This window comes from Syngnathus scovelli, chromosome 12, assembly GCF_024217435.2.
Source record: "Syngnathus scovelli strain Florida chromosome 12, RoL_Ssco_1.2, whole genome shotgun sequence".
In the NCBI taxonomy this organism is placed as follows: domain Eukaryota; kingdom Metazoa; phylum Chordata; class Actinopteri; order Syngnathiformes; family Syngnathidae; genus Syngnathus; species Syngnathus scovelli.
In genome coordinates, this window is record NC_090858.1 from 1,053,590 (window position 1) to 1,074,547 (window position 20,958).

At 42.0% G+C, this 20,958-nt stretch overlaps 2 protein-coding genes across 5 annotated transcripts in view; one reads left to right on the forward strand and one right to left on the reverse strand.

The window, feature by feature from the left end:
* LOC125978939 (serine/threonine-protein kinase 32C) overlaps positions 1 to 18,338 on the forward strand; it is a 48,884-nt gene extending 30,546 nt beyond the window's left edge. For 3 of the 4 annotated variants that reach the window (XM_049736863.1, XM_049736864.2, XM_049736861.1), the window contains 10 exons: positions 4,194 to 4,345; positions 8,452 to 8,625; positions 10,586 to 10,623; positions 10,785 to 10,874; positions 11,373 to 11,476; positions 11,671 to 11,787; positions 13,062 to 13,187; positions 13,316 to 13,444; positions 13,992 to 14,059; positions 14,916 to 18,338. In XM_049736863.1, coding sequence (XP_049592820.1) covers positions 4,227 to 4,345; positions 8,452 to 8,625; positions 10,586 to 10,623; positions 10,785 to 10,874; positions 11,373 to 11,476; positions 11,671 to 11,787; positions 13,062 to 13,187; positions 13,316 to 13,444; positions 13,992 to 14,059; positions 14,916 to 15,096 — 1,146 coding nt within the window. In that variant the 5' untranslated portion in view covers positions 4,194 to 4,226 and the 3' untranslated portion in view covers positions 15,097 to 18,338. Of the gene's footprint in view, positions 1 to 385; positions 1,669 to 4,193; positions 4,346 to 8,451; positions 8,626 to 10,585; positions 10,624 to 10,784; positions 10,875 to 11,372; positions 11,477 to 11,670; positions 11,788 to 13,061; positions 13,188 to 13,315; positions 13,445 to 13,991; positions 14,060 to 14,915 lie in introns of those variants that run through there. The other variant, XM_049736862.2, reaches the window with a different exon arrangement.
* On the reverse strand, positions 17,688 to 20,710 carry LOC137840819 (placenta-specific protein 9-like). Its single transcript, XM_068652656.1, has 3 exons — positions 20,521 to 20,710; positions 18,799 to 18,890; positions 17,688 to 18,590 (listed from the first exon to the last, which is right to left on the reverse strand). The coding sequence occupies exons 1-3, from the start codon at positions 20,582 to 20,584 to the stop codon at positions 18,447 to 18,449; spliced, it is 300 nt and encodes a 99-aa protein (XP_068508757.1). The 5' UTR covers positions 20,585 to 20,710; the 3' UTR covers positions 17,688 to 18,446.
* Between the last annotated feature and the right edge of the window lie 248 nt (positions 20,711 to 20,958).

Sequence of the window (20,958 nt, forward strand, 5' to 3'; positions counted from 1 at the left end):
TGTGTACCCGCTGGCCAGCGCAGTCCTTTTCTCTGCCAAGAAGCGAGACAACTTCTGATTGCATTGGACTTCCCATTACATTAAGCTTACAAGATGTATTATTTTCTGACTTTGAAAGACTAATTAATAAAAGTCACTTAGAGGAGAGTCCATTTGCTTTTCAGCCCATGCCAGCAAACCTGCTGGGAGTTTTGACCCATATCTACGTACGTTTAATTACAGAGCAGTACGATACTGTCTGCTTGTGCTCAATAAAGCATCTTGACTCCCGTGTGTGTGTGAGCTGCGTTGTAAAAACAAATTGGAACAGTTCTTTTTGTCCATTTTGGTGGTCGCGCGTCACAATGTTAGGATAAACCTTTGTTGAAAAAAAAAAAAAAAAAAAACGCGCGAGTGTTAAGAAGTAGAACCCGGCCGGGTGAGACGTGATGCTGCGTGTGCGACAACACAATTGGGCTCGAGAGATTATCGTAGTTTATCTTCATTTTGAATCGTAAATATGGTGGCAAATATTTGTTAAGCTTCTCGGTCTCTGCATGTTTTTGCAAATTCATTCCGTTTTGCTCGTCTCTAAACAAAATATGTCTCTCTCTTTTGTGGAAAGTCATTCCCAATGCTGAATACATTACCATGCAAAATTATGTTAATGTGATGTATTCCTTTGTTCCACCAAGCTGCTGTCACTTTCCTTCTGACACCGAAGGGAGAGACCCAAGTGGGGTCTTCCAAACATGTATAAATCATAAGATATGATTTGTGTAGTCCGGTGGTTGAGTTAAAAGCAGCATCACAGCAGAGGAGGACATGTTCCTCCTACAGTCGAAAAATCAATACGTTTTATTGAGTAAAGACTCCATAAAATATGACAAGAAATAACCCTAACCCATAAAACAGCATGTCCAGTATGGGCTTGTATTTCCTTTCCAAGTCCAGTCATTCCTACATTCATGTTATTTTTCCTTTTTTGTAACTCTCACAATTTCAAATGGTGAAAAAAAAATGTCCGTCCACATTCATTGTTTCCAATCTCCGGCTTCCTATCCTCCTCTCTCATCCTTTTTTATCTCCATTTGGACAAGATATGATTGGTAGGTTGCGGCGATTCTAGCCACAGGAGTTGAAGTTGGACGCCAGCGCATTTGGAAGACACGCTTGCCCGCCCGCCTGCCTGCCCGCCTTCTATAGTGGCCTTGCAGCGCCACTGAAAAGATAATTGCCTGCCCGACCATCTTCTACCTTTCCCCCCATGTGTGTCAGCCCCCTCAGTACTTGGAGACAGCTTTCACATCCGCAGGGCTCATTAAGGCCTTCAGATGAAGCACTCAGGGGGAGTAAAAACATGGAGACGTGACAGTCATTGACACTGACAGGAGTTTAGTGACAGCTCCTTGATACCAAGAGTCAGACGGAAAAAGAAAACAAACACAGAAAGGGCAGCAGAGGGAGGTTGATGCATTAAGACAAGGACGGTCAGTAGTGGTGCAAAAGCTCAGCTGGTGGATACTTCCAAATCCCGCCTATCCACTCACTCACTCACCAGTAGTAGTAAGTGCTCATTAGGACCTGGTGTGAAGTCGAGGTTTAATAAGTGGGAGTGGAGAGACAAAGTGAGACAGGGAGAAGCAGCAACACCTCGTCATGTCGGAAGACACCAGTTCCTTTGGAAAGGTCAGAAGATGATTAAGCCATTGTTAGATTTTTTTTTTTTTTCTTCTATTTGCTTTCCAAGCCTTCAGGCAGGTCACTTGATGCCTTTAAAAAAAGGACACGATGAACATTTTATAATTAGAATCAGAAATGTGGGGAAAAAAGCAATCAAATCTTTCAAATTTTGAAGCGAGGGATCACTGTACTGCTCACTGGCAATATTTGTCCCAACATCAATCCACAAACGTAATTGGAGAATGATGGATGTCATCTCTCGCCGTGCAGTATATTTCACACTGTGTTATAGCGCAGCGCCGAGAATTGGCTAAGCAGATCAAATGGTAATGCCGGCCGGCCGGCCAGCCGGCAATGCCTTTGAGGGAACTCATTAAATAATTTCTCCATTATTATGATATAGACAAGACACAAAAGTAGTACTTTGTAACTCCAACCTATTGTAATAATGCTGGGCTTCTTTACTGAATGAATGTTCTGCTCCCACACGAAGCTTTCAAAGCGTCGATATACGACTTGTGTGTAAAAAAAGTAATTTTCTGATACTCGGTAGATATACAGATCTGATGACGGGTAATTTAAAATGGCTTTGCTATGTCACAATCCTTCCTATATTGCTTCTCACTATTCAATTGATTGTTATTGCAGATAAATCTGCCAGAAATGATTGCGATGAATATTATGTAAATTTGCTACCAACCCGAACTGAGGAGTTTACGGGTATTTCCAGCTTAGGAAAGTTGTATTTGGAAACAAATATGGAATAAAATGATTTATTTTGAAATAATATATATATTTTTTAAAGTTAAAGCTATTTCCTGTCTCCTTTATAGCCATTTTTTTTTCTTTATGAATTTTTAAATGCACAGCATTTGTTTAATTGCTCATCATGGCTGACTTGTGATTTTAGGAAGGAACCTGCTGTGATGAGTGTGATTCTCCTTTCTTCATGCTAATTAGGAATAAATGCCCTAAGACAAAGGAAAAGTTACTGTCATGCTCCAGCGATCAAAACTATTAAATGTGACTAATGAAGCTTTTATGATGTCAAATTGAATCTATTTGGGCCGCCTGTCTTTGAGGATAGCGATGAGACAGTCCCGAGTGAAATCAATTTGTTTTTGTGTGCGTGCGTGCACATGGCTGTCTATCTGGCCACCTCCAAAAAGCTATTTGGGAAAGTTAAACAGGTGCTGTGTGCAGCTGCTGGTCAAAGATTACAGGCAACAATGTGACAGCATCTCACTCGGCGCCATACATTACGCTCACTATTGATTGAATAAAAACAATCAAGCAATTTTCCTTTCAGCAGCAGCAGCGGCAGCAGCAGCAGCAGCGCTCAACCACCTGGACTGCAACTTCCTGTTTGTAAACACAGCTGCTCAAAACAGATTTTCAGTATTCCCCCTCTCCCATGTCCCTTGCGTTAATGAAGGTGGGAAAACTAGTAAACAGCAACTTAACCGCTGTTAGTTTCAAATTGGAACTTTTGAGTCAACTCTTGCTGAATGACTGCGGTGGTCTCTTTTGTCCCCAAAGCGAGACTTGACAGAGAATTGCTTCAATGTGTTTTTCGTACAGTTTCCAGTTCAGGTGAAAATGTCTCCATTTATATGCAAATAGCTTTGAAGACATTGGAGTGGTAGGTATATTTTTGGACTATTGATTTTGCCTTCTCCACAATAAGCCAGTTTAATGCACAGGATTTCTTATAGTCTCCATGAATATATGAATAAATCCTTTTGAACTTTTATCATTTGACCGCGCTGACCAAATCTTAATGATTCCGGGCAGGAAAGAGCTATATCGGTACACGCTCGATAGGTTCAGACCTAATAACGATCCTTGACCTTAATCCCGTTAATAAGAATATGGACAGCCGATCAAATTGAATTTCCAAATCCTTGATTTTCCTCCCAAATGGCATACCGTTTTGTTTTGAGCCAGTGAAACATCTTTCCATCCAAAGTACATGACGCTAACATGGAATATGGTTTAAACAGAAATAGTTGATTGCTTATGTCTCAAGATTTGTTTTAGTTACCGTCAAAGAGGAAGGCTCTTCAACATTTGGTTTGCAAGAGTTTAAAGGGTGTATTTAGACTCCCCCGTAGCACGATGAAGTGCAGATGGCCTTGCTTTGGGCAAAGAGAAACTGGGTCCGTGATGAGCGAGATGATCAGGGCTGACCTGGAGCTATGTATTGTAATGGTGATCGTTGTCCAAAAGAAAAAGCTAATAAACTGATCGGCGATGTTCAGAATGCAGGTCTTAATGCACATTTGGGATTTTTCTGTGTGTGATTGTTCACATGACATGTGTAATGCAGCCTCAATCCATCTGGCGTGTCCACAAACATATGCATCCCCAAAGTGACCCGTACGCGCTGAAGAAGCCATGATGTCACTCGCTACGTAGTCTTTAAAGAGGAAGTCAACCCTATATTGGTCAAATACTGTGTTACGTGATTGTGCTTGAAATTGATGACTTACCTTTCCATTTTTCTCTCCATTGTGTCACTTCAATTCCAGGTATGCATCGTGCAAAAGAGGGACACAGAGAAGATGTACGCCATGAAGTACATGAACAAACAACAATGTATCGAAAGAGACGAGGTCCGAAACGTCTTTAGAGAGCTTGAGATTCTACAGGAAATTGAACATATTTTTTTAGTGAATCTCTGGTGACTATCTTGTTTTTACCCTTTTCATGTGGAATGCAATGCAATGCTTTGTCTCTTGTCTGCATGCTTGTCTAGCCAAAAGATACTCGTGGGATGCATGTTTGCTTAAAACCTGAAATACATTCTTTGTGGATAGAATGCACCTGCAAAAACTTTATTTGGCACCAGGAGGGGGGAAAAAAAACTTGTGCAAATGATTTACAAAGATCACAATGGTTAACTTTGATCATTTACAAAAGATATTTTGGACTCATGCAAATACATTCGGTAATAAGTGTGCTTTGAAATGACCTGACTTCTCCCTCGATGGAGTTGGCTAAGTCAATGAATGGCGGCCGCTTTCATTATTCAACGCTCATCTCCGAGCGGGACACGTTTCTAAATGTAATTGGGGACCTGGCACGGCATTCATGGCATATTGCACAAAGCACTTAACTCTCTTGTAATTGCTAGCATGATATTGCGTGCATCCATCTTTTGCAGACACTCAGCAAGGATATTTTGTCTCTCACACATCATGCACGACGGCCTCATAATATGCAGTTAGTGACAGAGCATTTTAGTTTAATTGTGAATGCTTGTAGCCACCTTGAGGAGATGAAGCCATTTTAATCAGTGTACAGTATGAGCTTTTTTTATACTTCAATTCCCACCACGAGAGTTGGGCTGCCAAAGCCCTCCGTGTTCTAGTTTGCCATGTGCCGGCCGTGGTATTTTGCTTACTGCTGCTACTCGTACTCAATCATACCTACAGAATTTGGAGCGGCTGACAATCTGACACTTTCTTTCTCGTTTTGAATCCATAATGGTGACAAGCATGTACAAAGCCCCCCCATTACTCCTAAAGTCGACAATGGCGTTATCTCCTTGTGAACAATGTTTACGTGATTGCTGAGGGTGTCAATGCGCTAAAAATTGCTTTTCATTTTCTTGGACTCTTGCTTGTTTTTCACACTCTGCGCCCAGTTTCGGCATGTAAAAGCAAAAATCTGGCCGCCGAGCGATTGGGCAAATCCAGCCCACTCGTGAAAATTGGACTACTGCCGAAACGAGAGGATTGAAATGATGTTTGGAGAGTGGCAAAATGGTGTCACCCTTCAAGGTAGCGCCATGGAGCTGAAGTGCTGTCTTGACTCCTGTTGCTTGGAGCTCAGCGGTATTTGGCTGGCTCTCACCAAAATGAAATGGGACTTGTCAAATGTTCCGATGCAGGAGGCCAGCGCACCTCTGCTGCGTGATGGAGTCCAAGCACAGCTGTTGCGAAGTGCGCTGTATTTTGTTGACATTCACAAGCGCTGAATGTTGGCAGGTAACAACGAGGTGTTTTATTCCAAGGTTATCTTACTTCTGCCCTAGTTTGATGAGAGATCATTTATTAAGATGCTCAATTGCTTGCATTGCATTGAATCTGCTCCTTTTTTTTTTTTGTAATGATCCGCCACATCCCATGTTCACAGGCTTACCCCTTTGGTGTTGCAATTTCTGTTGCTTAGCGATTTTCAATGCATGTGCTATAGCGCCGCCGGGGAATTGGGGATCTCGCTCGTCTCAAAAGCAAACATGTAAGAAGCTCCAGCCTTGATATGGTTTTAGATGTGCTTTTCTTGAGACCGTGCCAGGAGAGAGCCAAATACACATCTGCAGGAACACACCAGCCAGCTGTCACAGGAAATAATGATTCCTCCAGTAATGGAGAGAGCAAACAGAAGAGTTGTTGAAACGAGTGCTGGGCTAGTATTTTTAGGATATAGCGACTCCATAGGATCTCCAAGGGTCTCTTTCCTCCATCGTTGACCCACACGCAGTTAATTCTGGCTTGGAGACATCCAGTTGTGTTTTGTACCGGCATCTGTAGCCGCAGAGCCAAATCATTGAAAGGATACCTTGTGAATCCCATCAGCCGCCTTAAGCAGAGCTGATGTTGACTTTACAACACACTGTAATAATTGCTCTGTCAGTCCCTCACACAGCCGACCGACCGAGTTAACTGGATTACCTTGGAGGAGTGACTATTGAATAGTATGTACTACATGTGTCGGATCTTTCCAAGAATTAGAACATAACTGACTCTTTTTTTTTTTTTCTCTCACGTGTTTCAAACCTAGAGTTTAGAGTCACCTTTGGCCCTTCTGTGGCCCTTGAAGAATTGTTTGTTACTGGAAAACGGCATGTTGCCTTGAGCACGACAGCAAGTAGCTCAAACAGCATTGTTCTTTTTTCCCGACAGAATCATCGTCCAAAGTATGTTGCCTTTGCTTCGTTGAACCATTGATAGAGCGTTTAGAATGTGTGTGTGTGTGTGAGTGATGTGCAGAAGGATGGTGTTTTTCCCCTTGTTTATTCACCCCTTCATCACGATCCAATTGCACAAGAGGAGTGTAGTGGATAAATGTGCTGCGTCCTGCTCAGACTCCATTAGGAATATTGATTTCAGGCTTGGGTGAAACAAGTCCTTTTTGCAATTGGGGAACAAAGTAACCCTTTATAGCCTCAGTCAGATTTCATAACAAGCTGACATTTCCACATGAATGCCTGCCTGCCTGCCTGAAAATTGGTTGAAACTTACATGGCTGCTTTTAGGCGACACGTCGCTGCTACTTTTCCACAACTGCTGTATTTGTCGGACGTATGTGATACAAATGGGAAAAAGTAGGGCACCTGCAGGTGTACACTAGTTGTTTTGTTTTCAGGCTTTGAAAGCAGGAAGAGCGCTCAGCCACACTGTGGGGGAAATCCTCTGAGTTACCTGCAAGACGATTCAGTCACTTCCAATTAGACTATCGGCAATGTTATGTAGGCCGCCTTAACTTTGCAGACCAAACACAGGCAACGGGATAGCAAATTGTCATTTTTCTTTGGCGCCAAACTCTTCTCTTCCTCATTCCCTGCCTCCCCGTGCTCATTTGTCACTGTGGCCTGATTATTTCAGCCCTTTCCCCGGTCGCCTTCTTGCCAGAACCTTCCACTTTTCGTCAGTGTGACGAAAGCAGGCCAGTCTTGTTTCCGAGTGCCCTCTTACTGCTTTTGAACACATCTCCCACCTCGGATTGCTGACAATCATGCACAACAGCCTTTGATTGTGTAGGAAACACAAAAAAAACATCATTACAGTTGCGATTAGGTGACAGGATTTTTTTTCCCCCTCAATGCATTGGCTCTTGACTGAGGAACTTTTAATAACTTGCTTTCAATGCAATTTTCCAAACAAATGTTATGTGCTAGTTGAATGTGGGGTGTTTAAATAATGAGGAAGTTATCTTGTCAAGTGGCTCCTGTGAGTTAGATGGTGCCCATGAAGTGATAAATAGGTGACAGTGAGCCATTGTGCATCCTGGGGCCAGCCATCTGTGACAACACTGAAGATGATCTTTGCATCTTTGCTTCTGTATCACTGGTCAGCCATTTATATGCAGTAGGAAATGTCATTTTGAATTATTTAGTAGCAACACAAAGCAGAACAAGCCATTATCGGTCCTATCACATGAAAGTCAAGAACGAGTCAAAGGCTTTCAGAAGTGGCACCAAACACTGCTTGAAATGTTTGGGGTTTTTTCCCCTCTCTCTTTGGAGCAAGGGCATGTGCAGTTTGTCTCTGGATTAATTTTCACTCTAAATTTCAAATAAAATAGCATCCATTTCTCACCGTTGCAGGGTTTGAAAAATGATATCTTGAATTCGGTCGTATCCAGGTTGTTCGCCCATGTGCTTAATGGATTGGTCAGTTTATGGAGCAGAAATCATGACGTGAAGCATTTCAAATCCCCAGCCTCTCTCTGAAAGCCTGTGTTTTAATTTGATGTGCATGGTTAAGTAAGCCTGATAAACCAAAGTGTCAACTTTGGAGCAAAAGCAGTTTCCAATGAAGTCACATTAAGCAAAGATGGGGCCGTATTGTCAATTGATGTAAGGTGCATTTTATCCACACATCCCAACAAACTCATTTTGGGTTTTAAAAAAATATAACAAATCAATTTAAGCGAATGATGCATGTTTTCTGTAATTGCATGGAGTGCGTCTTTGCTTTTTGTGCACAGCTTAAAAACAAAAAAACAGCGGTGACTTCATCCTGTGTCCTTCTCCCTTTCCATCTGTAAACCCGACCCCAGGTACTCATTCCAGGATGAGGAGGACATGTTTATGGTAGTGGATCTCCTGCTCGGAGGAGACCTTCGTTACCATTTGCAGCAGAGCGTCCCGTTCAGTGAAGATGCCGTTAAACTTTACCTCTGCGAGATGACACTTGCGCTCGACTACCTGCAAAGCCAGCACATCATCCACAGGTACAAAGTTGGCCTCTTGTTTTCATCCCTGCATTTTCCATACGTTCTTGTGAATTCCATCGGCAAGAAGCAGCTTTCGACGCTCGCGTTGTGCAGCGTCGCAGATGGCAGCCAGGAAGAATGTGTTGACAGGAACGTCAGTGGAATGAAAAGGGCGATAACGTTCAAAACAACTGCTGGCAAACTGAGTTGGGCAGGCATAGAGTGAAACTAATCCCAGCTTTAAGCGACCAATAGAGGTGGAGAACACGTGCTCTCGCTATCTCGGTAGCCTGCCTGGGATTTTTCACTGTCAAGTTAGAATGCAATGACGGCCGCACCATTATTATTTTGTGGCTATGTTTCATATCATATGATGTTGTCTGGATGAGGCAGTTTCAGGGAAACTTTGGCTCAGGGACAAAACTGTTTTTCCTCAACTGACTGTATCAATCCAGAATCTATTTTCTCCTGTTATGTCTATTTTGGTTGGAGATGATATCGACAGTTGGTGTGAATGACGTCTGTGTTTTCGTGAATCTGTCTGAACAGATAACCTGAAAGTCATATTGTTCGCTCATAATTCATAGGCAGTATGTCATTCCCATCCTTTATCATTTTGATTGAAAGGTCCCCTATATGTTAGATAACCAGATCATTTCGTCGCATGCAGCCACGGTGGGCATTCAGTCTGCAGCCTTTGTTTTCAAATATGCTGAGCACACCGTTAATTGTTAGCTGGTGAAAGAGCTAGTTCCCTGCAGACCCAGATTTAGAACCACGGGAGGTAGAAAAAGAGTTTGAACCTTGTTCAGAACACTCATTGGAGCTGCGGTGTACCATCTGAGTGTGCAGCTACACAACAGTACACTTGTGTGGATCCATCTGCAAGAGAAGCTTTTAAGCCCGATATATACATTTGAAGAAAAATCGGGATATACATATATATTTACTGTTGATAGGTGGCACACTGAGCCAATAGTGACAGTACCTGAAAAGTCCTTTTGCATTTTTTGTCACAGTCTGCTCTCGCAGCCCTAATCCAAACCATAGCCACCCCGAGCTTCTCCGTTTTGTTCCACCCTGCAAGTTTTTGACAGGAGAATACCGTACAATTATTTTACTGCACTAGCTGAAGGAAGAAGGTCTCTGGTCTCCTAGCAACAGTCAGCTGCTGCTGCTGCTGCTGCCTCTGCTGCTATGCCCAAGGAGGCAAAATTTCTTCTTTTGGTGAAGAAGGCAAAGGGATGAGTCCCTCTTGTGTAGTCTCCATCAGGATTTTAATGCAGAAACATCTTATCTCACTTGATTTCTTCTCACTAAAGGAATTTCTGGTTAACGATGAAGAAATCCTGAGTTTTTTTTTTTTTTTTATCGTGCTACAAGGGTTATTAGTGTAGCTGAACTTGAGAAGTTCTCCTATGAATATGCATGTATGGCCCTCCAGTCTGCAAGATCATAACAGCATCCATTCCATTTTTTTTTTTTTTTTTTTGGGGGGGGGGGCAATTTTAACATTTGGGTCTTAGAACATTGGGAGTAATGGCTCCACAAATGTTTGTGTTATGCAAAGTAGTGTGTATAGTATAATTAGTTTGGCATCCCACACCACATTCATCATTCGGTTTGCCTGAGAACTGCTAAAATATGATGCATGCTTGACTAATATTGAGCCATGTGCTAACAAATCAGCACCAGCGTCCGTGGGGTCTTCTGGTGCATTCTTTTTAATGAAGGATGAAAACGTCATCTGACGGTCATGCTCATACTTGCAAAATGTATTTCACACTTATTGTCCATAGATCTTGAATCAACTCCCACAGGTTTTCATATACACAACATATTAATTCACAGTCACATTTCATTCCAGTGCTCCCTATTTAACTTGCGCTATGAAAAATGACGTGACTGACATGGCATCCCTCCCCTTTATGTTCTGAATGAAGTCATTATTACGGATGTTGTGTTTGTGTTCCTTTAGAGACGTCAAACCAGACAACATTCTTTTGGATGAGCAAGGTAAGGATTTTTAATATCTGATACGTATAGATGTTTCATGTTGAGTGGATAGCGCGCCATGGGAGGATGTCTAATGATGTTCTCCTTTTGTCATTTTGCTCATCTAGATAATTCATGAATGATTCTAAATGAGTGACTATTGTCTGATTATTTCCTTTCAGGCCATGCTCATCTGACAGACTTCAACATAGCGACAATAATAAAGGATGGAGAGCGAGCAACGGCCTTAGCTGGAACCAAGCCGTATATGGGTAAGTAACTCTTCACCTTTATTTTACAATTTGCATACTTTTTTTTTTGCATACTGTCTAGCGAACATTAACCTCGATCAGAATTCGTGCCTTTGAATTTGCTACCTCTTTATTCTTCAGTTTTCAAAAACATGTTGGACACTTTTGTGCTTTCAACTTCATGTGCCAGTTAAGAGGTGGCTCCTTTCCTTTTCTTTTCTAGCATGATTGCACAAAAAGGTCCTTAAATACATGGCTTGATTTTGTTTTGGAAGCACTTCAGAGCCCCGATCTTGGACCTTACAAATATAGAGATCTGACAATTGGCAGATACAAACTGTTGGATTGACGACATAAAACACTCAAATCATAATAATGTGTCACAAAGATTATGTAGTCGCTCTGTGCGACGAGAAGCTGCGGTAAAAGGTGCCTCAGTCAGATGTCTGCTGATTTCATCATCGCACTTGTGTGTCGATTTGAAATGTGAACTATCTGTACACTGTGTTCCCCTCTCAGCTCCCGAGATCTTTCAGTCTTTCATGAATGGAGGGATGGGCTATGCATTTGAAGTAGACTGGTGGTCATTAGGTGTGACCATTTTCGAAGTTCTACGGGGATGGGTAAGGCGTTACACTCAAACTCTCAACTTGTATTTTTTTTTTTTTTTTTTCCACAACCGAAATCTGTTTTAATCACATTACTATGCCATGCTTCATATCCCTACTTGTTTAATTTCACACTTGATCATTAGGCATTTCGATAGAAAGTCTTTTTCTCCTGAATGCTTCTTTCATATTTCTTTCTTTCTTTCCAGAGGCCCTATGACATTCATGCCAGTAACTCACTGGAGTCTTTAATCCAGCTCTTCAGCACAGTCAGTGTCCAGTACAGCCCGGCCTGGCCCAAAAACCTGGTTTCTCTCTTGAGGAAGGTGAGTGGGGGACATCAGATGCTATTAGTTATGTTACAGATGGATTTGCCTTACATGATGTCATTTTACCTCATTAAAGTTTATAGGAGGAGGTAGCTCATGTATTTGATTTGTCAGTGACAGTATTGTGGTGCACTTGCCTGACTTCAACGAAATAGAAACATTCTAAACATAAGGCTCTATTTTTGTTAAGATGTCATGGATTATGTCACCTTGTTGAAAATCCTCTGCTAACACAATCGTATTACAGCTACAAACAATATTTCTTATTTATAACCATCTAACTTGGTTTCCTTTTGATTGAGTATATTTTTTATGATTTTAATTTTGTACAGGCCTCCCTATCATAAACAGGGTAAATGGAAGACATTAAGCTTTGCTAAATCGAAACATAATGAAATCAAAATCAATTCAAGGGCAAGCTGAAAGGAAGAGCAGAGCAAAACAGACAGATAAAAGGGTTACATCAGAGGTCACGTCGTGGTCGGGTGGGAGGTCGATGGGAAATGGCTTGGCTAACGCTGGAGGAAGGGAGCAAGGGAGGGAGGGAGGATGAGCGGAGACCCTCACGACTCGGGAGAAGAGACACGAGGCTAGAAATCTCACGTGGAGGCACAGGGACTGATTGTGCACTATTTTATTTGTTTTCTAATCAGAGGCATAAAAAAATGCTTCCAAGTCAGCTTCAATCTGTTCAATACTTACTGAATCAGGAGTACTTGTTATTTTTAATTCTTTTACTTGAGCTGTTTCTGCCATTTTAAGATTAGGGATTGATATGATTTGGCACTCCTGGTGTGCACATTCTGGATGAAGTGTTGGACTTTTCCACTCGGCTGCTAATCGATGACTCTGTCTGGTCTCCAGTGAGATACATATATCTATCTTGCCCTGCAGGAGGAAACTGCACAATATTGAACTATACAAGGGGCCAAAAAATCACATGCGTGTTATTGTCCAAGCCAATGAATGGCACACACACCATTAACTACCCCCCGATATTTTCCGTGAAGTGAAACAACGTGAACAGTATCAGCTAATGAAAACTGCTTGGAATAACACCACCCCCTATTTGTGTCAAACGTAAGGTCCGGGGGCCAGATCCAGCTGGCCATTTCATTTTATGTGGCCCGCAAATAATGACAACTCCCATGAGCTTTCGAAACTCTGTACCAAAATTTTAAATTTGCATGTGTGATAAATAATAATGTTGAATTTTTTTCTTGCCCTCCGAAACTGCTGTCTGTAGCAAAAATGATTTGTGTGTCCACCAGCTACTTACAGTGAACCCTGAGCATCGTTTCTCCAGCCTGTCTGACATGCAGACCTCTCCCTACCTCGCTGACATCAACTGGGACGCCATTTACGAAAAGAAAACAGACGCTGGATTTGTTCCAAATGTTAGTCTCAAGCAACACGACACGCGCATGCACACACACACACGCTCACACACTCACACACTATACTTGAATGAAAAAAATCAAAACTGATTCAATCTCTTCTTTGGATACCTCCTATGGTCATACAGAAAGGTCGTCTCCACTGCGATCCCACTTTTGAGCTGGAGGAGATGATTTTGGAATCTCGTCCCCTTCATAAGAAGAAGAAAAGACTGGCAAAGAACCGGTCTCGGGACAACAGCAAAGATTCACAATCTGTAAGTCCAATTATGTCAATTTATTCCTCATTGTAAAAAAAAAAAAAAAAGATTATTATTCCACCAGTATTCTTCGTTCAACTTTGCAAACTTCAATAAATGACACCAATTTTGATGATTAAATCCTCAAGTAAGTTTAAGAGCAACATTTATCTCCTCCTTTGTCATTTCCTGCCTGATTAAAACAATTCCAACTTCAAAATAATGAAGTCATTTAGCAAGTCTGTAGAATTATGTATCACATTCCCCCAATTGTCAAACCTTATTTGTAAGGAAATTGCGTAAATAATGTAGTCTTCAGAGCTGTTGTCATGGCCTCAAGAGCTTTCAGCTTCTATTTTTGTCTTGCGCAAAACATCCCAATTTTGAAGGAGACAATTGATGACTTATTGTGGAGGGAGAACTGATCATTAACCTGATCTCACAGGTTACATCATCACGTAATGCAAATTGACATTGACGTTTATTTATGCCACTAATGCTCTCGCGCTCCACGTGTTGGACTCTTATTATTATTGTGTGTGTGTGTGTGTGTGTGTGTGTGCAGGAGAATGACTACCTACAGGAGTGCCTTGAAGCAGTGCAGCAGGAGTTCATGATTTTCAACCGAGAGAAGTAAGCGCACAACCAATTGAGACTGCCTTGACTTTACATGATGCAAGTGGCACAATCCAATCAGATTGCAATTAGGCCTCTTCAAAATGGAGATAAAAATGTCAAATAAAACTACAGCAAGAAGCAGAGACACAAAAATACGATGATTGCCAACTACAGCCATTGTAATAATGTCCAGGTTCCTTGCATTTAAGTGCATGTAACGGTTAATGAATATTGTTGTTACTTGACCATCTTGACACTTTTTGACAAAGTCAATTAGCTGTTCTGCTTAGCAGCAGTTGAAGGTATTGCATCGCTCCACATGCATGTTAAGGGTAAGTAAGAAGCCATTAAATGGATGAGTAGCTCGATAAAGGCGCGTGAAGGGACAAAAAAAGCAATTTATTTTCACGGTTGACTCACTGAAGCAAGGAGAAGCATCCGCTCCAGAATCATAATGGCACCACCTGTCTGTTCATCAACCAGTGTTTGGCGTTTTTTTCCGTGCCGACAAGGTCTTTGTTCTACCAAGTGACAGTCTGCTTACATATTTAGATGGATAGGAAAACAGTTTAGGCTGTTGGTTGCCTCCGTAATATTTGATGTCATGCAAATTGTAGGATTTTTTTGGTCCACTTGTGACACTGCAGCATGACCAAAATCCTTCTTTATGAGAAATGACACATTTTGACCTAATTGGGTGATTATTGATGAATTCTATTTCTAACGTGGCACATCATATCACCCAAGCGCTCTCATTAAACTTTCAACGTTGTCTCTTACATTCTCGAAAATCTATATTCGTTTCTGGGAACTAAAAATAGTCGTGTCAAATATGAATCCAACTTTGAACTGTGCGGACTACGTTTTGTAGATTGAAAAAGCGTCAAGAAGAGGCGCATAGCGAGGCCGGGGGAGACGCCGAGGCCGGCGGAGACGGCGAGGCCGGCGGCACCGACGACGACGCGGCCAATCCCGACCCGGAACCCGAGCCCGAACCCTCTTCCAAACTGAGCATGTGTGGCTCGGTGTGCTCGTCCCCTGGCAGCTGCTAGTGCCACATCAGCTCTCTACGCACGATCCGGGATGAAGGTCTCTCTCTCTCTCAGTGCCATGCCCATAGATATATTCTCTCCTCTCTCCTTTGCAGTTGCCAGGAGGGGAGGAGGAAGCACACAGCGGGACTGACTCACTGTTGGACCCAATTAGTTTCATTTGGTAGCTCCCAAACCTTCCCTTCCCTTCCCTCCCCGGCCGGTAAGGCGAGAACGAAGCAGATTGTCCACCTCTTTGTCCGCCCTTCACTATACTCCAACTTCTATGCAACGTTGCACTTCATCCACAGCATTGCAAAGAGTATCACGACGCGCTAGGGATGATGACATCCTGCCTGAGCAATTGCTCATGGTGATATTTTGGTGGCTTTGCTGGTTTGAGTCCAGATGCATTTTCCTGCCTCCTATTCAAAATGAGCCTAGGATGTCTGAATTATTCAACACACACAGGCGGTTTTACAGTTTTAGCTTGTCTCTGCTTCACTCCTCCCCTCAGCCTCTCTCTCTTATGTCATGAATGCCCTAATTCAGAGCAATTGTATTTTTTATGTCCTGCCTGGTGTACTTGTATTGCCACACCTTCCTAAAATCATTGGCGTTTATGCAACAGCGTCAAACGAAATCCAATTTACATTGTTGACATGGAAAGCGCGGCTCCAAAAGATGCCGTAATTCAGACCTTGTAAATTTAAGACGTAAGGTATATTTAAGATTTGGAAAAGGAACTAGCTGTCAGTTCTTCAAATGATTTTCACTCCAAATCAACTCCAGTATTGCCATAATGATAGTTGTTCAGTTGAAACGCGCGGGAAAACGTAGCAATGATCCACTTTAAAGCCCGTTCCAAACTGAAAAGCATGTAAATAGCGTAAATTGTAGGCAAAATAAAAAAAAATGAAAAATCACCACAGTTTTATGTGGCGCTGCAAAGTCAACATATTTCAAGTCAACTAAAGAAGGAAGCTTGTGGAGTCAATCCTTCGCATTGCTTCGTTCTGCTCTTGGCTCCAAGTGTGCAGGCACATCTTGTAGGCAACATAGGCCAAAGCTTTTCTACCATTTGCATAACCATTTCTAAGCAAGTATGTGAATGAATGTGTTTTTCTTCTTTGTGTAAAACAAAACAGTCCGGTGGGTGTCCAATCATATTGCCAATGTGAAGACACGGTCAGTATTCGGGTCAGAAGGGAACTTCATGACATGCAAAAGAGCTGAAAGAATCTTCTGGCCTGCGTGGCGTTATCTGGCTAAATGACATAAAACAGTACTTTTCGATCTCTTTCAGTCCAACACAATCCATCGCACCAAATTAGAGTTATGATATTTCACAACAGTCATTAATGCGCACAATGAAGTCATTTGTGCTTTGGTTTTTGATTTGTGCATTACTGAATGTATTCAAACAAATGTTTACTGTAATACGTTACACTATCTGAGGAACAAAAGACTTTTCCAGCCCACTTCTGTCTTACCTTGCCACCAAAAAAGCAAAACATTCAAGTTATGTCATCCTTTGATGCGTTCTAAACTGAGCTCGTGCACCCATGTCTTGTAATTTCAAAAAAAAAAAAAAAGTCTGTCTTTGGGATCTTTGAATTTTGAGGTTGGACTCAAATATTGTCTCTTTGAAATACTGACTGTAGTCCCCATGCTGTTTAATTAGCGTGATTGGGTTATCAAAATTAATGAATGAGACATAAAATGTAGCATCACCCAAGTCTGTCATATACTGTCTATTTTTTTTTTTCCTCTTTATTCTTTTTTATTTTGCACGTGGAGTACAGTATAGCCTGGAGCTTGAGCTTTCACGGCTGATTTGTGCATGCACAAGCTCTTGATAATAGCATACCTCAATTTTCACACCGTTGTTGACTCGGAGTGCAACTGGCCTGCCTCTTTTAAACTGTATTGAATTGGGTGTTACATGGACGGCATGATATTAATGTCATCTGGGATCCTGTTAGTTGTCTTGATAGTTGTAATGTTCGTATGGCCGTGAGAATGTTCTGGTGTTTTTTTTTTTTCCCCTGCAGCTGATGACTTGTCATTACGGTGAATACAATTGGACAGTAAACATTTGTTTCCAAGTTGTACGAAATGAAAGAAACCAAAGCGCTAAACGCAAATCCACTTGTATTACAGTGAACCCCAATTATCTGAAATCTGCCATTCTTGTGAGATCATCTAAAAAAAAATGATTTTGTATAATTTTATGTCTACCATGTGCTTTTAACAAATTCAAACACATTGTGAATGCATTTGAATACAATTTGAATTTTTGGGGGGAAAATACTGTACAGTATTGAAAAGTGCTGCATGCTGTCAATACCTCGATAGGGCAGTCATGTTTGTAGTTCCATAGCCAGGTACGTTGAGTGTCAAATCCGAACTTCGAGCGACGTTACCAGCAGCCAATCAGAGCCGAAAATCCAGTGCTATTGCTTGATACGCAGTACAAATTTCTTGAATTGCAATGTATTTCTTTTCAACACAGTACAGTATTTATATTTAGAAAAAAAACTTTAAAACCTGACACTACACTTATCAAACTGTGCCATTGGAATGGTTTCAAGTTGTTATTCTAGCGTTCAATGACTCCATATTCCATGTTCTAATGTTCAAGGCTCATACACTCGCTGGGTGAGTGGAAGAAGGGGTTCCAAAAAAAAGAAAGAAAATATTCCATATTTGGGGAAATTGATTGAAACAGTGTACACATCATTTCAAATACAGTCTGTATGCATTATGCTGTATGCCAATTATTGGTCAATGAAGAACTGTTTTGATGATTGTAGCTTTTAATGCCAGTCGGGTTTTTTATTTTTTTGGGGGGATAGCAGTGATCATTCCCAGATGGACATTGCTTGCTCACTTTACTGGCGTGTTCCTCAAGTGGTAGTTTGGATGCTCTTTGGTGTTTTTAAAGCGCTCTGTGCTTGTTTTTGAGCAGCAAAGCATGTCTCCTAATCAGCAATGGTCCAGTGGATGCCCTCAAGGAATGCAAAAGTGTCGATGTTTCAACCGTCCGTTACACTTTGAAAGCTGCTGCCCTGTTACCATTCAATTCCGACGATGCAATTTATGTTTCTCCTTTCTTCCATATGATCCTACAATGCATCATTTTGCGCAGTGGGGTTTTTATGAGGGGATTTGATGAAAAAGCCTTGTTCTGTAAACTGCTTTTGTGTTCAAAACATGCCACTTCAACTGCTTTCATAAAGAAATAAAACTCCTTCCCAGAAGGTGTCATTGGGTTGTTTTTGTCTCGTGAAGGAATTTGTTGACAGGTTGAGCGCTGGTGAGTCAGTCAACTCATGATATCCTATGCATGACTGCAAAATCCCTCTCATTTAGGAGTTAACGTTCACCGGGTCTTCCAGAATGTCCACAGGTGTTCCTGTATTGTCCAGTCGGGGGCGCCACTTTGGATCTTCTATGACCTCCAAGAGAGCTGCCAGCTCAACCTCCAACTTGCCAACAGTGTCCTCCACTTTCTGCAAAATACAGACGGTATGTTTGTGTCCTTAGAGACTAAATAATACATTAATAAGCTGTAGTATGAATAATGGAATCATCAGTCATGAATTATACAATACTTTGATTTGTATGAATAATACACTTGCCCAAAGCAGTTACTAAGGGAAGGTCAGAGGAAGTATACAACTTCTTGATGAGTTTTTGAGACTGGCAGTAATAAATCACCTTCTCCACTTCATCCAAGCGATTATGACGACTTGCGTGTTCTTGACACGCGCTCGAAGACGCGGCTCGAGGCGACCGCTCGCCATCCACCTCTGAAAGTGCATACGTGAGTAAAGTCACACTGTAAAGCAGACACAAGCTGATAACAAAACGTTCAACATTTTCGGAGAAGTCGAAGAAATCCGTCAAGTCCTGAATCAGCAAAGCAGCCCCAGGCCATCACATCGATTGAAGTTTTGTCTTATCCGTCCGTCCACAGAATATTCTCCAAAAAGTCTTGCAAATCAGGCAATTTTCAATTTGCTGCTTCTCGATAGAGTCAACAAAATACAAATATGCTCTCTTAGAGATGACAATGGTAGTTTCTTTTTGTCTGGGTGGATGCTTCATTGCGGGTTGGATGAAACCTCAGCGCCCCGCTGACGCCAAACTGCCTTTTCTGATATTGAACGTCGAGGCACTGAGAATTACTCTCGTCCTCATCATTACATTCGTACTCGGCAGCTTGCCTGCTGTGGCCCACCAGACAAGAGAGGCTGAAAAACGGAGACACTCACTTATTGCTCACTTGTGGAAAACTGATTTCCTATTCACGTCCAACTGGCAGTGGACCGAGATGGAGGAGGCCAACATATTGAGATTGCTTTCCAAAAAACAAGTCCAAAACATGCTTTTCCTGAAATAGAGGCGGAACGTTTCTTATGCTCATTGTCATTATTTTCACCTTTTAATCGCATCTTCTGTGGCAAATTCGTCTAATCATTTCTATAACATAAGTTGCAGTGGCGCAAATGAGATCTTCTCGTTCGGGTCCGGCGGTACAATTAGATGTGAGCTTGGCAAAGTAGAGGCTTTTTGTAACAAAACATGCTGCTGGGCCTCCAACTGAAAAACAACAGCTCCCCTTTCCTAAACCACAGCTGTGTTTTTACATCAGCGTGTTTGTGGGATCAGCATGCACACATGCAATTTGGAAGTGAGGGGAAAAAAGCCACTGAGAGCAACATGCTGATATTCAAGATGAACTCCTCACCCACTGAGTGAAAATTTGCACTTTGCTGCAAAGTAGCTGACTAGTTATGTAGCCATAGCTAGCTGTTTCCAAAGATGCATTCATTCCTGTTTGCCTTGGCCGATGCTAGATGAAGAGCTGCTGTTTTTTTTTTTTACTGCCAGAAAAATCACATAAGATGCACACAAATACTGTCAGAGGAGACGAGCTACAAGAAAAGCAAACGGATGTGGTGGTGTAACGCAGTGACTCCGCCAGAAGATAAAGGTCAATAAGCTTGAGTGTGTATGTCACGTTCCTGCCTGCAAGCGCAGAGGAATTCGCTTAACTGCGAAATTGAGACTTTGGTGCAAAAGAAGGGACCAGGTTGTCTTTATCTCACGTTCTGTACGGCCGGCCGGCCGACCGACCATTCTTGCCGTATAAAGTCATCGGAAGGCATCAAGTACTTTCCCCGTTTAATTGTGCCTTACTCAAACAAAGCAACGACATCTGATCAGAATGAACAAAAGAGTTGTCTTTGTGCTCACACTCAATTTGATTGGAGGAAACTACAGCTGCAATGAATTACAACCATATGTTCCTCGACCTACTACATAGTGCAGTTCAGCTTCATACTTCACATATGTATATCTCTGTAAAAGTCACAAATGTCACACCAACGTATCGCTCCATAAAAATAAATCTCAACCTCTGCTCCTTTTTCTTACCTCCCACGGTGTAGCCAATCAAGAGGATGATGAGTCCAATTGTGAAGGTGAAGGGGTGGACCATGGTGTCTTTTCAAAAGAGCAAGGTGAGCAATTAGTTTGGAGTGCAATGCTTCCTCGATCCCACTTTGCTGTTTCCTCTGGAGTGGTTGCGCCCAGATTCTTAATGAAAACATGGAATGCAGAGCCGAAAGCTCCGTTTCTGGGAAGGGGTGGGATGTTTGGACTGGGGAGGGAGGGGGGGGGGGGACGGACATCTCAGTCAAACTAAACACCAATACACTTACAATGAATTCATAGTTGATCAACCCACGCTGTTGGTTGAGTGGTGCTTTTTGATTGGACTTTACCGGTTTGTTTCCTTCTTAGAATCGATCAAATCAAGAGAATCAAATCTTTAGGCCGCTCGTCTTTTTCTCCGAAATTCTCTGTTTCCAG